The sequence below is a fragment of the Euprymna scolopes genome, chromosome 2 (genome assembly GCF_053919585.1).
Source record: "Euprymna scolopes isolate OS-2025 chromosome 2, ASM5391958v1, whole genome shotgun sequence".
NCBI lineage: Eukaryota > Metazoa > Mollusca > Cephalopoda > Sepiida > Sepiolidae > Euprymna > Euprymna scolopes.
Window position 1 is genome coordinate 166,846,272 of NC_136483.1, and position 17,593 is coordinate 166,863,864.

General features: G+C 32.5%; 1 protein-coding gene across 1 annotated transcript in view; it reads left to right on the top strand.

Moving 5' to 3' along the window:
* The window catches only part of LOC145298686 (serine dehydratase-like), a 55,747-nt gene continuing 38,154 nt past the window's right edge, over window positions 1-17,593 (top strand). Inside the window, exons 1-3 of the mRNA XM_080144336.1 lie at window positions 1-138; window positions 8,315-8,502; window positions 14,804-14,956. Of these exons, the coding sequence (XP_080000462.1) occupies window positions 8,317-8,502; window positions 14,804-14,956 (339 nt within the window). The 5' untranslated portion in view covers window positions 1-138; window positions 8,315-8,316. The remainder of the gene's footprint in view (window positions 139-8,314; window positions 8,503-14,803; window positions 14,957-17,593) is intronic.

Genomic DNA, 17,593 nt, shown 5'->3' on the forward strand with positions numbered 1-17,593 from the left:
ATTACTTTGTTATTGTTTTTTTTTAGTTAAAAAAAAAAAACGATTTCAGTGTTTACTTTGTATTTCAGTTGTAACAGATGACAACGTCATTCCGAATCCAATGAAAAGAAAATCTTCCAAGGAATACAACGAACAAAAGTAAAATAGTTTTTATACTTTTTAAAAATTTCTTCTAAAGACCCCTCCCCCTAAAAAAAAAAAAAGAAACAGTACTTATTTGGAATTAAACCTATTTTCGAAACAAAAATGCAGAAAAATCTAAAAAAGACAGAAAGAAAAAATCTTTTACTCATCACGAAACGAAGATGTCATATTCCAAAAATTAGATACAAATATTTTTTTTTAACTAAGAAAATCAAATTTTATGAGCAAGGAGACTTTTTGATCCGCCATATTTAATAAATAAGGGGAGACAATTCAATTCAAACTATCGAGATCAACATCAATCTTGTAATGACTACGAGTCATTTCACTATTAAAACCGCTAAAAATTGTAAAAAGTGATTATATATATATATATATATATATATATATATATATATATATATATATATATATAGTAGTGTTATAAAAATACATATGGCAATTAAGCTACACAGAATATTCGGCGTTTCATTCTCATGAGAATTTGTCAGGCTTATGTTATGTTGTCATATGTGTGTGTGTGTGTGTGTGTGTGTGTGTGTGTGTGTGTGTGTGTGTGTGTGTGTAAACTACTTGAACAATTTACGTAATTTTTGGAATATGACATCTTCGTCCCCCGACAGGTACGTGCATGATAAAGCTCTTTTTTCAATTTATTTTTTCTTCTTTTTAATAGATGTCACGCATCAATGAAACTTTAAGATAAACCGGAAAAGTTTCGTAATGGAGGCCGCATCCTTTTTTTTTTTTTGTGTCATTAAAAAAAAAAAAAATTACCAGGCATTTTTTTATAATAGTCAACAAAATAAAAAAAAAGCACGAAAATAAACAAATAAATGTTACCAAAGCCAAGATAATTTACACTTCTGCCTACATAAATAAGTTATTATTATTGTGTGTGTGTGTGTGTGTGTGTGTGTGTTTAACTTATTTTAATGTGTTTACTTACTTTGAAACAAAAGTATTGCCCAGTCTGTTGTGTTAGAACACAAAAAAAAAAACAAAAAAAAAACATGTCGGTTTTGTTATAGCTATTTGAACCTCGATAATCGCTCAAAAATAAAACATTAAACAAAATACTGGTTGCACGATTAGGGACATTAATTAGAATTAATTAGAAGGGTAATATCTTGCCTTTAGTAACATTTTTTTGTATATTTATCTTTTCACCCCTTTTTGTTATGCTGACTATTGCAAAAAAAAATAAATAAATAAAATAAAAACCCTAATTTTTCCAAAGAAACTGCAGATTATTGTCAATTGCCATATTTAGAGCATTTTTAGTGCTTGTTAAGATATAATCGACAAATCGATTTTTTAAAAATATATTGTTTTTAAGCAAAAACAATATTACATACTAAATTGTCATGTCGAAAATAATGATAAATCCAAAAATTACGAAAATTCATTGAGTACAACAACTGCTTTTGTTGTTTTTAGTAAAATAATGTCTATCACTATAGATGTTTTGACTTGGCAATGCCGGGTACGTAGAACTAGTTGTTATATAAAAGTCTCATCCTGCAACATTATTTTTACATATTTTACTATCTCCAGTTAAATCAGTCTGTGTACTGGCATGACCATTCTCATGACAGTTTTCTGAGCCTTACTACTTCCCTGCTGGCTCATGACAAATTGGAAATGGACGTTTTGTTTGGTGCTTCTTAAGCTATAGTCGACAAATCTATTTTTTTAAAAATATATTGTGTTTATCAAAAACAATATTACATACTTAATTGTCGTGTCGAAAATAGTAATTTATCCAAAAATTACAAAAAATTTATTGAGTATAACAACTACTATTGTATTTTTAGTAAAAAAAAAAAGTCTATCGCTATAGACAACAAATATTGCAGCCATGACACAAGTAATCTAAAATATTCTTTTCGGAGTTATGTCCCTTTTGTATAACCTCCTACTGCCTACTTTACAACATCTAAAAAAAAATGCGATTTTACCTAATTTTCTGTAAAAATTACTTTTAACTAGAAATAAATTTATACTTGATAATTTTTCGTAATTGTTGGATATACTACTATTTGCGGCATCATAGTTAAGTATGTAACGTTTTTGCTTAAAATGACATATTTAAAAAAAAAATTTGAGCTGTCGACTATCTTAACAAGCACCCACTTTTTAAAAAATGATTTTAATGCGTTGTTCACTTTGTTCTTATATCTTTGTAAAATGGATATGTACTTTTATCGCTAGTGGAATAGATAAATAGATGTTACCCACTTCCTCATTCCAAATTAAATTCAAACTAACATACAGCCAAATCATAACAAGTTCTAAGGCGGGTGTGTAAAAGAAAATAGGATTAGCGTGAAAATTTTTCACATACGGTTAAAAATTAGGTAGAGTATAATTTTCGAATTACTGAAATCAAGTAGAGGTTTCCTCAGTCATGTCAAACCCCTAACAACATCCCAGGAAGAGACCATACTACAGCTATAGACCAGATGGTGAGAGAATGCCTCTCCTCCTACTAACATGAATACCTCCTCTATTGATCCCTTTTATACTCAGAAGCACCTGGCTCTAGTGAAAAACATTCAACCACCTAAGAACAGGAATGGGGCGATAAAAAGTTGATATGTGGAGACAAGGACCATACTATGCAACAGTTCCCACACCTTCACCCTCTATTGGCTAACCAGTGCAACTTTAAAGAGCTTGCAGAATATAACATTAATGCAAAGGACTGTATACAAAATGGGAAACTTACTTGAACTGAACAGAAGACAATGATGAAGAGAAAAGAAGATGGACACTTTGATTGGCACATCACTACAGATTGGTATTCAGGTATTTCTGAAGATCATCATGAAGACCATGTGCTTCAGATTCAGATCCTTCTTGGAGGCTGTGATGCAGGTTCAATCAGGGAAACAGGAAGCAGGGAGGGAATTCCATAATCTAGCAGTTCAATGATAGAAACTGTTAGAATAAAAGGATTTCTGGCATCTAGAGACCTCTACAGTAAAGGGGTGGAATTTTGCTACTTGTCAGATTAGTCATGGCTATTTACATTGAGGGGACACAAGCACAAGTGTTACGAATTCATCAGAGCACACTAGATCAAAGTGCTTGTAAAGCAGGCACAGGAACATAACATTTCAATAATAGGACAGGAGTTGAAGCTTGGTTGATAGTGCAGGACCTATTGGATTGGATACTCTTTTTTTTGTACCCAGAGGTAGAGATTAGTGATAAATGCACCAGTTTAGATGTTGCAACAATATTTAATGTATGTACGAATTGTGGCTTTGTAGTGATACAAGATACTTTAGGAGTGAACCTAAGTGACCTCAGGCCACATACTACTACCATGAAGAAAAGACATTGTTTCTTTAATCCTCTCTTTCTCTAAAAGAACTCAACTAACCAAGATACCCAAAAATCTATTCCATTTTCTCTTCTGCTGTTGCTGCTCACACACACACACACACACACACACACACACACACACACACACACACACACACACACACACACACACACACACACACACACTCTCTCTTTCTCTCTCTCTCTCTCTCTCTCTTTGACCGATGATTGACCTAAAAAGGATTGGACAGTCAGTCTCCAGGCTTCTATGTTGTCACACGTGTCCTGCGAAGAGCAGACACAGAATTCTAAAAGTATGTAAAAACTAAGAAAATAAAATATTCCTCTCAAGCTATTGTTTGTATCCACTTTGTCAGTTATAACACCCAATAAGCAAATATTACAATACTATCAGGTGGAAGTAGTTTTCTAGCATGGTAGAGGGACACCACCTTCTTTGCATCAGCCTTTGTAATGTTGCCCAGAAGCCAACACGTTGTAGCTTCAGTCGCAAAGGAGACCAAGAATAGAAAGAACTTCAACTTTTTTTGTTGTACAACAACATTTATTTCCTCATACTCACGTCACCATTGTGACGTCCCTTGAATGTGTTCATCTTCTCAAACATGCTCTCGAATGTCATCCATGTCTCTAACATGATCCTGAATGTGCTCTATGTCTCTGAAGTGATTATATTGTTTAATGATGTGCTCTCTCCTTTTTATAGTCTTTTTTTTCCTTATTGTGACATCATTTCGCTCACGGCTTGGTATTTGTATATAGCCGTCTGTGCTATGTTATATCTTGGCAATGTCGTCAATAGTTTGCTTTTGTTTGATTTAGCTATCTAACCTTTTTTATCTAAGTTATTTCTAGAGCAATACATATGAAGAAATGAACTACTGCACTTTTATACTTTGAAAATCTTTGTGATAAAAAAAAACGCTATTATCTCGATGGCAGATTTTGAAATGAAGATTACATTATACGCTTGGAAAAGAAAAAAAATCTGACTAAAGTTGACTTTGTTAAAAGTCGGATTAAAAAACGGTTTCATTAATGATGATTTTGTTAAACTTTAATTGGTCAGAGTTGATTCCATGAACTGAGCTTTTTTCCTAGAACTGCCCACCTGTGAAACTCTGTTCCGTTGACCTGGTGTTTCATAGGCCAATTTCCATCTTTACCTAGTTTCTACCGATATATAGCAAGTATGGAGAAAAAAATATTTGTAAAAATTTGTGGAAGAAATACAGCAATCTCCACATCATTTTTTTCTCATCTCATTTCTGATACCTTTGATCTGCTAATGAATTATTTCCTCTCATTGTCGGGGGAGGGGGGCGGGGGTCTGGTCAATTCAAAGGCTGTAAATGACAAAGTTCTCTCTGATTCTCTCTCCTCTGATCTCGAGCGCGTAGTTTAGTCAGGGAAGACGTGGCTGGTTACCTTTAATGCATCTAAAACCAAACTCCTATCTTTACATCATCAACACTCTGATCCCCATCTGGCATCAATTTAAATAGATGGCTCTCGTCTAGGAGAAGCCCCATGTTTTGACAAGCTTTTGGGTTTGTCCTTTGCTCCTGATCTGAAATGGAACACGTACATCAAGTCTGTTGCCAAGGTCGCTGGAAAGATGGTGGGATCCTTCTACCGCTCCAGAAGATATCTCACTACTGATGCAATTCTCTATCTATATAAAAGCCAAGTACATCCAATCATTTCCTCTCATTGTCGGGGAAACGGGCCGGGAGTGGGGGCAGGGGTCTGGTCCATTCATAGTTTTCCAATACTATATGTTACAATTTTTTGATATAATTAGAAGGTACGATTAAAGAAAATTGGAAGGTTCTACTTATAGGCACTGGCAGTAGGAACTGACCAATCAAATAGAGCCAAATTCTGCTAATGACCAATCAGGAACCGGAATTGCTCCATAAAAATATTGGATCTTTTAGAATTCTCACACATAATTTTTTCAGGTTCACACAACAAAGATCTTTGCTCTTTGTCTGCAAAATTTTAAAGTTCCAAATTAAGTTTTAAAAAAAAATAACGAAAAAAAAAATTAATTAAATGGTTTTTTAAATTGTAAATTAAGCAAACATTTTTCTGATTCCGATACTCCAAAATATTCTAATTTCAATTAATCGTCTCAATGTAACAGAGTATGCCGGCTATATACAAATACTGAGCCCTGTGCGAAATGACGTTGTGGTAGGGAGGGGAAAAAAAGGACCATAAAGAAGCATGTGTGCACAGACAGAGAAGCACATTCGAAAGCAGGTCGAAAAAAAAAAAGGTCAGAGAGAAGGAGTACTATCACGTTTTTATTCATGAAAGTATTCGAAAATAAATGTTGTTGTTAAAAAAAAATGAGTCAATTTATTACTTGTCCTATGTTCCTTACAACGTACCCTGCTACAACATGTTTAGTTTATGTGTGTAAAATTACATCAACGCTAGTTTGGAGTTGAAATAATTGTCTAGATGTTTATTTTCAAACGAAATTCCTCTAAAATGAAAAGAAATTTTTATTTCAAACCCAGACGACAGGCGAACAGACAGAGTCTCTTACAGAGATTTTTGGGCGCATTTTCAATTCATTTATAGAATTGGGTATTTGGTTGTTTTCTTTTATGGCATATCAACCCTTTTTGGGTTATTTAATGCCGAATACAATAGTTTTGTAAAAGGCTTTTCTGCTTCAAGTTCTTTATATATCCAAATATTTATTCATGTATTGGAGTTTGTTGTTTTATGAAAAAAAAATAATAACATCAATGCTTGGTGCATTTAAATTAGGAAGCCGATATCTTCAGGCAGCCCAATCTGGTAGCACCAGTTATCTGTTGAAAGATATAAGTGTAAAATCATGAGTTTGTGTGTCAAGGTCTTAGCATATTTATCTAATTTCTGACTCATTTGAACAACACCTTCTTCTAAATAAAAAAAAAGTTGTTTTTCTTTCAGTCAAATCTGACAATATTTGCTTAGTTTATTCAACTCAGAAAAAATATCGCGATGATGTTAGGGATGGAAACGTGACACTATTTTATTTACTTCATAAATATTGAGTACAAAAATAAAAAAAACCTTTCTGAATTTTTAGATGAGGACTGATAATTTATATTATTTGCCCATGATATTAATATCCTAGGCATTGCCTCCTCCTTTGAGAAGTGTAGTGTAGTATATGTTTGTTCGTCATGATATTATCCTTTAAGGTTAGCAAAAATAAGGATGCTTAAGGTAGCATATATAAGGTGCCTTAAACAAGTTTCCAGACTGTTTTCGTATGGACACTTCTATTGATAAAACGCTAGTCCCCTTCAAAGTAATCTCCTCCGGCTGCAATGCACTTGTTCTACTGTTCCAACAACTTCTAGAAGACTCTATGGAAGTCATCTTGTGTGAGCATGCCATCTATCATCTTCTATCATCTCCTCAATTGTCTCATAACTACAGCCTCTAAGGTTTTCCTTAAGCTTAGGGAATAACCAAAAGTCACAGGGAGCAAGGTCTGGACTATAGGGAGGATGAGGAACTGTCTTCATGCCTATCTTAGTCAAATAGTCTGTGACAAGGATCGAGTTGTGGACTGGTGCATTGTCCTCGTGGAAATGCCACTGATCTGATTTAAAGAGTGCTGGCCTCTTCCGGCGGAATCTCTTCCTGAACTCTAACTCTGTCTAACTCGGAAATCTTTTTTTAACTTGAAAATCTTTGTCTAACTCGGAAATCTTTGTCTAACTTGAAAATCTTTGTCTAACTCGGAAATCTTTCTGTCTAACTCGGAAATCATTCTGTCTAACTCGGAAATCATTCTGTCTAACTCGGAAATCTTCATTTATTCCATTCATGAGAATAGCATACTCCAGTTTTATGAACTATGACCAGAAAGAAGTTTTAAGTAATTTGAAAATTGTAGAAGCGTATTACTTAGAACTGAATTTCTGAATTTTACTCGTTATTTTATCTGTCACGGGTCCTTGCAAGCAATTCTACTATGAATTTTGTAGCATTAAATGTATTCTTGTTTTATTATTATTATTATTATTATTGGAATAGATTCCATTCAAAGTTCCATGCAGATTCCTGAATTCGATAGGAGTATTCCAAAGTTAGACAAGATACATCTGAAAAAGGCCAGATGTTATGTCGTCTGAAAAAATCTCATTTTACAAACATGTTCTTTTTTTTTTTCATCCAATAAAAACGTGCAAAAACAAAAACTTTATATAAACTGATATTATAAGACCCATGTAGATGTTTATATGTAGAAACATGGCAGTATCCATGTTTGAGTAAAAGTCCAGTAGTTAACAATTGGGAATTAATTAAAAAAATAAATAAAAACATGTATAATTTATGTAAACCATATAAAAATAAAATTTTCTAACAAGCCTGTCTAAATTTAGCACAAAGAAAGACTTTTTACATTTTTTACATGGTAAAATTACAAAACAGCTAAAATCTTAGAAGTACTAAAGTAAAAAATAAAAATAAAAAAACACATAATTTATGTAAAACGCATAAAAATAAAATTCTCGACTAAAACCTTGCTAATTTTAATGTGAAAGATTTTTTTATATGGTAACATTACAAAAAAGATAAAACCTTATGTAAAAACATTTTTATGAATTATTTCCAAATGTTAAAACTAGCCTGGTTTAGTAGAGAATTTCATTATAATGCATTTTATATAAATTATGTTTCGCTGTTTCCTTTTTTGTTGTTGTTGTTGTATTCTGGTTTGCAAGTTCTTGAGTGTTAACTATTCTGTACTTTTTCTCCTGTTTAGTGATTTATTCCTCTTCTTAATGTTCTACAGAAATGGAGAGCCATTCAAATCAACACAAAACTGAAGACACAAAAGTACCATCGTTGCATTACGTCACACCATGTTTTTTAAGTGAAGCTCTCAGCAGGTCTACAGGATTCCAGACTTACATGAAACTTGAGAATCTGCAACCATGTGGTTCTTTTAAAATCCGTGGAATTGGATATTTTTGTCAGAAGGTAAATTTATCATTCCCCCACTTCTGTTCTTTCTTTTGCATTGGATTGTTTAAAGGATTTTTTATTGGCTTTTTTTTTCCCCAGTTTTCATTGGATTTAAATGTAAGTAGACTTATACAATGGAATGTAAAAAAACGAAATGTTCCTGAAACTGTAAAAGTAGAAAATATCAAATTTAAATTTAATTCTTACCAAATGAAAGAAAAATTTGAATTATTAGCAAATAACAAGATTCAGTTAGAATAATTGAAAAGATATGTCAAAAATAAAATTGACAAAAACGTTTTGATGATAGGAGTTTTTTTTTTTGCATAAGTATATTTTGGAGATTTTTTAGAAACACGTGTTAGCTTTCCTATGCTGTGAAACAGACAATAAAATTTATATATATATATATATATATATAAAATAAAAATTACAATTAAATTTACCAAAATGATCCAAGATGGTAAAATTAAAGCATATTATAAATATTAAAGAATTAATATTTATAAAATTATCTCAGCCAGATTCTTTTAACTTTCTTGAAGTTTTACATTTGGATTTTACTGTCACTGGATTTTTTATCTTCCACCAGACTATCCATTCATGTGTAATCACCTTTTTTTTCATCATATTCCCTCTGTTTCACTTTTTTTGTTTACAAGTAAGATCTTTGACTTACTTGTTGTTTCATCAAATACTTCTGCATGCAAAATCCGATCCTGCATTTTGCTAATTCCTACCCTCTGATGAGAAGGAAAGTATTTCTTCGAAACTCCGCAGATTAAGGACTATCCAGTTTATCTAGTGTTTCCTTTTCAGATTAAATGTTTTTAACTTATTTCAAAGTGTTTTTTAACATATTTTATTAACTGTTTGTTCATATATATATATATATATATATATATATATATATATATATATATATATATATATATATATATATATGTATAGCTTAATGTGTAAGAGGAAAAAAGAAGGTTCAATTCCAAGAGAGGAGACTTATCCGGATAATACCAAGCTCAACAATAATTATTGGAGCTTATACAATAGAACACCAAGAGTATGAAATGAAGACACAAAACTATATATTGGTAGATATAGAAGGATCATTTATTGAATAATATCTTTATTATTATCATTATTATTAGTCTTGTTTTTACCGCTATTACTATTAATGTTTTTTTTTATTAATATTATTATAATCATCATTATAATTTGCTGTTATTATTATTATTATTATTTCCGTTATTAACCCCGTCATTGCTACCATTATTTTCATTTTCACTGTTATTAACATTAACTTGGAATTTACTTTTATCACAACTATTGGTAATATTACCTTTAATATTTATTTTTAATGCTTGCCTTTAATTTTTTCTTTATTTCATCTTTATTTTTATCTTCAATTTTACTTCTATTTTATTTTCATCTTTATTATTACTACTATTTTTATAATTTTCATTATTATTATCTTTCGTACTATTATACCTATTTACTATGCCTCCCCACGGGACAGAGTTAGACACCAGGGTCGCTTTTTTAACGTGGAGAAAAGGTACAAAAATAAAAATTGTCTCAGTCGTGAAGGATTTCTCCTCCACCGAAAGAGAACAAGAAATAGAAGTGCAGCATCTGAAGAACAGATGGTATTTATTTGCTCCCCCACCGAGCAAATTAGGCACAAAGCCAATTTTTAATGTGAGGAGTGAAGGGAGGGGGAAGGGAAAAAGGGGACCAGCTCCCTAGAGGTGGGAAATGGGAGCTGGTTAAAGGTCAGGCATGTGGGGTTGCCCCCACATCTGGTCTTTGCTAGTCATAGCTGGTCTTTGCTAGTCATAGCTTGCAGCATCTGCCGGAACAGATGGTATTTATTTGCTCCCCCACTGAGCAAATTAGGTACAAGGCCGTTTTTAATGTGAGGTAAAAACCAGCTCCCCTAAAAGGGGTCACTCTGGTTACCAAAAATAATAATTGTCCCAGTATAGAGGGTTTCCCCTCCATTGACTGGTACAAATTATCTTAAGTGCAGTATCTGTCGGAACAGATACTACACTTTGATCTTGTCCCGGGTATATTTTTACCACTCTCATAAGTAATAATGGTTTCCTTACTCCTCCACTGTGACATCTATATGTATCCTTAACCTTTTGCATCAAGTTAAACGCACTCATAGTCATTGCCATCCTAATCTCCGACCGCACCCTTATAATCATACTCCATATATCATAACAGAAGAAACTTATAATTATATTGCCGCATATTACCTTTCAATTTTACAACCTTGCGTAACACCCCCCCCCAATTATAAGCGATTTTATAGCCGCCATTTGCCGTTTAGGTTGCACAAATCAAAATTACCACTCCAAAGAAAATAGACACCTCACAAATCGTTAAAATAAATTACCACGCAGCAACAATACACCCTCAATTTAACCCTAATACATATACCCCTTAATCTCAACACTATGTTAAAGACCATATACAATCTTATATATCATACTATATATAACAAGGTTCTCCTTATTTATTTAGAATTCAATAAAGCTTCCCCCAACATTCTATAATTCCTCTTAATTCTTTTTGATCCCTAATGAACCTTACGCTAGATGCCGCATCTTTCCCATGCTACCTAGCACCTTCTCTACTCTTCTGATGAGAAGCATTAGGCTTCGAAATTCCCTGGCATAAAGAGTCCCTTCTATCCCCCAAATTTTTCCTGTATTCCATTATTAAATAAATGATCCATTCTATATCTACCAATATATAGTTTTGTGTCTTCATTTCATACTCTTGTTGTCCTATTATATATATATATATATATATATATATATATATATATATATATATATATATATATATATGAATGATTGACTCTCCTGCCGATTTCAACGTATGAACTTCTACCACAACAACTAAGTTGAAACTAAGTTACTCGGAAATTCACAAAGATGATTTTCTCATCTCAAAGTGATGTCCTTGGCCTGACGAAGCGATTCCCTTGCTGGGTTTTCGCTGAAACATGTATGCTTATGTGTAGCCATTTGTTTGTAAACTAAATTCACTTATTTTGGCTCTGTCTAAACATTGAGCACTCTTTTGGGTGACACACTTATGTGTTTTGTTTTGAACAAACAAATAATTACTACCAATACAATATATATATATATATATATATATATATATATATATATATATATATATATATATAGTAAGTTATAAAATGTATATGGCGATTAAGCGCAGAATATTCAGTGTAGCTTAATCGCCATATTCATTTTATAACTTACTAACTAGCTCTACCTATGTATTGAGCACTTTTGAAGTAAATACTTAAAGTTTACGCATAAATCTATACTTTCGTATATTAATTTTATGTGAGTAAATTAAGTATATATATATATATATATATATATATATATATATATATATATATATTAACTAATAGCCAATATAATCCAATTACCATTACTAATTAGTCTAGATAATATATTATATACTTCATTTATATTTTAATATTTGATGGCAGCTTATAGAGTTTTTTCTCTCTTATAGTGGCCTATATTCTATCAGGTTGACAAAAAAGTTCTTGTGGTTTTTAACTTTTAAATTCAGATAAACATATCTCATTCTGATGGCGATGAAGTTGCTGAAGGCGTTTTTGATATCGCTTTAGTTTTTGAAGCATTTCTCATGCAGAAAATTGTCAAGATCTTTGAAAACTGGTAGTTGGTAGGTGAGAGGTCTGGAAAGTATGGCGGATGAGACAGAGTTTCATAGTCCAATTCATTCAATTTCTGCAGGGTCGGTTAAGCAATGTGCAGTCAGGCATTGTTGTGGAGGAGAATCAGGCCTTTTCTATTGACTAATGCTGGGTGTTGTTGTCGAAGTTTCTGATGCATTTCATCCATTTATTGACAGTACTTTTCCACCGTAATGGTTTTGTCTGCATTCAAAAAACTGTAATAGATGAGATTTGTCGCATACCACCAAACAGTCAATATGACCTTCTTTTGGTGCAACTCTGGCTTCAGGAAATGTCATAAAGCTTTGTTGGCGTCTAACCACTGAGCTGAGCATTTGTGGTTGTTGTAAAGAACCGACTTTTCATCACAAGTCACAACCCAGTGAATAAACGGGCTATTCTTGTTGCATAAAAGAAGGGAATATGACATCTCATAGCAGCATTTTTTTTTTACGTTGTTATCCAATGTGTGAGGCATCCATTTATCAAGTTTTTTGTTTTTTCAATCTCTCTCAAGTGTATTAATTTATTTGTATTTCGGACTATTATTCTCATCTTTATTAGTTGTTGTTTTTCATCTTTTATTGGTTTTGTTTATTCACAACGTTTCGGCCAACTATTCCTCTGGCCTTCGTCAGGTGGTAACCGCGACGGATAGGAACTTCAAATCTTCTAACTGCATTCTCAGCCATCACTGCCATCCGTAGTTGTTGTTGTCTCACCACATTTTGGCCAATTAAACCTCTGGCACGCTTTGGGTGGGATTGAAACCGCTATCTTCAGACAATGTTCATCCAGAGGTTTAATTGGCCAAAATGTGGTGAGAGGACAACAACTACGGATGGCAGTGATGGCTGAGAATGCAGTTAGGAGATTCAAAGTTCCTATCCATCACAGTTACCACCTGACGAAGGCCAGAGGAATAGTTGGCCGAAACGTTGTGAATAAACAAAACCAATAAAAGATCAAAAACAACAACTAATAAAGATGAGAATAATAGTCCGAAATAGAAATAAATTAATATATAACGCTCATCTCAAAAATGAATTCCAATTAATGAATAATATATATACTCTCTCAAGTGGTTGAAAATCATTGTATATGTTATGTCTAATTCAGAAGCAAAGTTCCTATCCATCACAGTTACCACCTGACGAAGGCCAGAGGAATAGTTGGCCGAAACGTTGTGAATAAACAAAACCAATAAAAGATCAAAAACAACAACTAATAAAGATGAGAATAATAGTCCGAAATAGAAATAAATTAATATATAACGCTCATCTCAAAAATGAATTCCAATTAATGAATAATATATATACTCTCTCAAGTGGTTGAAAATCATTGTATATGTTATGTCTAATTCAGAAGCAAGTTCTTGAACAATTGTACAGGGATTGGCTTCGATTAAGGCTCTTAATTGATCATTGTCAGCATCAGATGGTGAATCATTATGCTCATCATCTTCAAGACTCTCATCGTCGCCATGAAATTTCTTATACCACCATTGTGCTGAGCGTTGAGTAGTAGTTCCTGGGCCAAATGCTTTGTTGATATCACAAGCTGTTTCGGCAGCTTTTTGGCCTAGCTTGAATTGAAATAGGAAAATTGGGTAAATTTGCTTTCTTTCCATCTTGTATTCAACGTTCTGAAAAAGAGGACATAAATATTTTAGAACGATTGTAATTTAAACGATTAGCTAGAGCGAAAAACGATCCTTAAAATGATATATAAAGTAAAGGTATTATGAAAACTTATTTGAAAATACATCATTTGAAATTAAAATTCAAAATTCCACAAGAACTTTCTTCTTAACCTAATATATGTACATTAACTGAAATTTTGAAATACTTTCAGATTACAGCTTGTATACTACTGTAAAATTAAAGTCCATATAAAAGCTTTTCATACAAGATTTTAGTTTTTTAATCTTTGTGCTATGTAGCAAGATTCATGACTGCCTAAAAACATTATTTTGCTAAAAACATTTCCTCTGATGAGATAAACCATTTATTGAAAATCCATGGATTTGGGGGAAAACTTTTAGTTTTTTTTTTATTGCTTGTTGAAAAATAAATTTGTTGTAAATTTTTTACTTGACTGAATTTAATTTTAATTTTAATTTACATGTGATGAGCCTAATTAATCTACAGCAAAAGACTAGATCCAATATTCAGAATATTTTTTATTCTTTTGTTTAAGGGAGGTGGTGCTTAATCAATATTGCTGGGGAGGGATGATTTAATTATACTGTTTTGTTTTTAAATCTCTGAAACAGTGTTTCAGGTAAACAACTGATGATCCCTGAAAACTTAGGACTATTGTGAATTTGAGAAAGCAATTTGATTCAGTGATTGCAGGAGATTAAATGACTTACTGACAAAATAATTTTTTAATGAAGAACTAAAAATTAAAAAATTATTTTTTTTATAGTTTTCAAGGCTAAAAAACTTCCAAGATTATATATATATAAATTTGGATATATAAATTTTCAAAACCATTTTCATTCCTTTAAAACTCTGAAAATCTAAATTTGCAGCAAACAAAGTAGAGTTTTTTTTCCATTTTTATTTGCAGGCCAAAGAAAATGGTGCCAAGAAGTTTGTTTGTTCTTCAGGAGGCAATGCAGGAATGGCAGCTGCATATGCAGCACGCAAACTCAATATGCCGATTTTAATCCTACTGCCAAAAACATCTCCATCTTTTGTGGCTGACATTTTAAAAAGAGAGGTCTGTGTTTGATTTGAATTGATTTTTACAAGATATTAGACAGTTCGGTGCATCTTTGGGAATATTAAGCACAGTCAAAATGAAAAAAATGAATTTCCATTAAAAACCAATATTATTTACTTAATTGTCATATCATAATTAATCAAATATTACTGCATCATTACATAAAACATGTACTTTGCAGATTTCACGATATATTGATCCATCATTATTACTTCTGAAATGTAATGAGGCAGACTACAGTTACTTCCCCTGCTATCATACAGACTCGTCTGTTTATTATTTGAGTAAAACTTGCAATTTTTCTTTGAAAACTATTTTCATTAATAATTGATTTTCTATGGTATCATTTTTCGTAAATTTTAGATATTTTACTACTTTCGATATGGCAATTAAGTAGATACCTTTAATTTTAATTGAAATTTAATATTTCAATTTTCATTTTTATTCCAAACAACCATTGACGATTTTAATATTTATGTACAACAAATTAATACATGACAAATGAACAAGCAAGGATGACAACGGTTTCTGTTGCTTCTCCCTCCGTGCAACTTATGATAACGGACAACCTTCTAAGAAGGGATTAGTTTATTGTTAGTCTCTTGCGACGCCCCTTGCTGGAAAATATTGTGTTTGGTCGTGCATTTGTCATGCCTTAATTTATCATGCACTAATAAGGCTCCTTCAGTCTTTGACAGACTATGGTTACCCACAAAGTGGTGCCTGCACATAAAAGTCTTATTGGCAGGAGGTGAACAATCTCCAACCACACCTCTCCTGAGTCGACATTGTTAAATACCAGTGGCAAGTGAAGTATACAAGACGACTAGAAAAAAATGCTGAGATAAGCGGAGAGCACATACAGCGCCTAGAAGTCCCAAATGGTCACCCATCTTGTACTAACCAGGATCACCATTGCTTAACTTTGGTGATCTGACGAGAACTGGTGTGTCAACACAATTAAATAGTATTAATAGTAGAACCTACACATTCAAAGAGTTGGGTCACACACAGACATGCATTCAAAAATGTAAATGGATTGATTGAAGGCCTCATTTTCATTGACTGCTACATTGAGATCAAAGGGAATGTGTCATTCCTTTTTCTAAATATCATTCATTAAAAAAATTGTTTACATCATTTCAATTTTGTTTTACAATAGACCGAGGTACAAAACAAATATAAAATGGAAGAAGTTAAACATGCACAGTGAACGAGGCATAAAAAAAATGACTAAGTTCAGCATTTGCCCCTCCCCCTCAATTTAGCCCCAAAAGTCCCCAGGGGACGTCAAATTCTGGTGAAAATGAACAAACGGTGCAGTTTTAGGCCTTAACATATGTAAATTTGAGTTCTGCACCATGTGAATAAGAAATAACTAAGTCCATCACCCCCCGCCCCCCATTTAGCCCCAAAAGTCCCCAAGGCCTTAACATATTTGAATTTAGCATCATGCAAAACTGCTAAATAGACATGCACAGAAAATTTTGGACAAATATTGTAAAATAGTCCCAAAAATGGAGTGTTTTTATTAGCTCTAAAAGAGACCCTGGGACACACCCGAAAGTTATCGCGAAGTATAGACAAACAAAATTATATAGAAATCAGCTAGTTATAAAAATCTAAGGCATTAATTTTTTTTAATGAGCACAAAAGTGTCAATTTTAGTCATTTTAACCCAAAAGGCAAAAAGGTACCCCTAGGAGGGGGGGGGGACCAGAGTTCTGTTACTTTTTTACTCATATCATGTTTAATGTTTGTGCAAAATTTCAAAAAATTCCAAGGCATAGTTATTGAGAAAAGACAGATGGACTGACAAACGGACAAGGTTGATTTTACAGGTCCACCCTCCTTTTGTCGGGGGACCAACTAATATATAACAAATAAATGTTACCAAAGGCAAGATCAGTTACTCTTGTACCTACCGGGTTTAGTAATCGGTGTTTTAACTGATTTTTAAGTGTGAAACACAAATAGTGAAGAACGCTTAAGTTAAAATGAAAACGAATATGGCGTCATGATGCTTTTGCCTTTGGAGTTCTGAGAAGCAGTAAAAAATTTGAAAAGAATTAAAACACCGACAGAAATACATCATATAAATATCATTGTGACATTCTTCACTACTTGAGTTTCACACTTAAAAAACACTATAAAATTAGTTAAGATAGAAAACTTATCCATGTAGGTAGAACAGTAATTTATCTTGCCTTTGGTAACATTTATCTGTTATAAATTTATTCCTTTACCACTTTTTCGTACGTTAGTCTATTGCAACCCCGCCTAAAAAAAAACAACTTCTCAGATACTTTCCATGAAAAAAGAAATTTAAAAAAAACTTGATTTTCGTTCATAGTTGTTTCTATGTTTTCATCTTAAAAAAAAAAAATATTTATTTGAATCATTTGTTGAAAAAAAAAGTTTTTTTTATATATTTGTCTTGAAAAAAAAAATGATAATGTTTCTTTCATATAATTAAACTTACAGTAAATGTTATCTTAGACTTATTGCAATGGCAAAGACAGCAATGATTGTACTAACCAATATCTGGAAAGACAGATCCATTTCACAATGCACAAAGAAACGACTCCTGCAAACGTTGCTATCCTCAATAGCAACATACGGAGCAAAATGTTG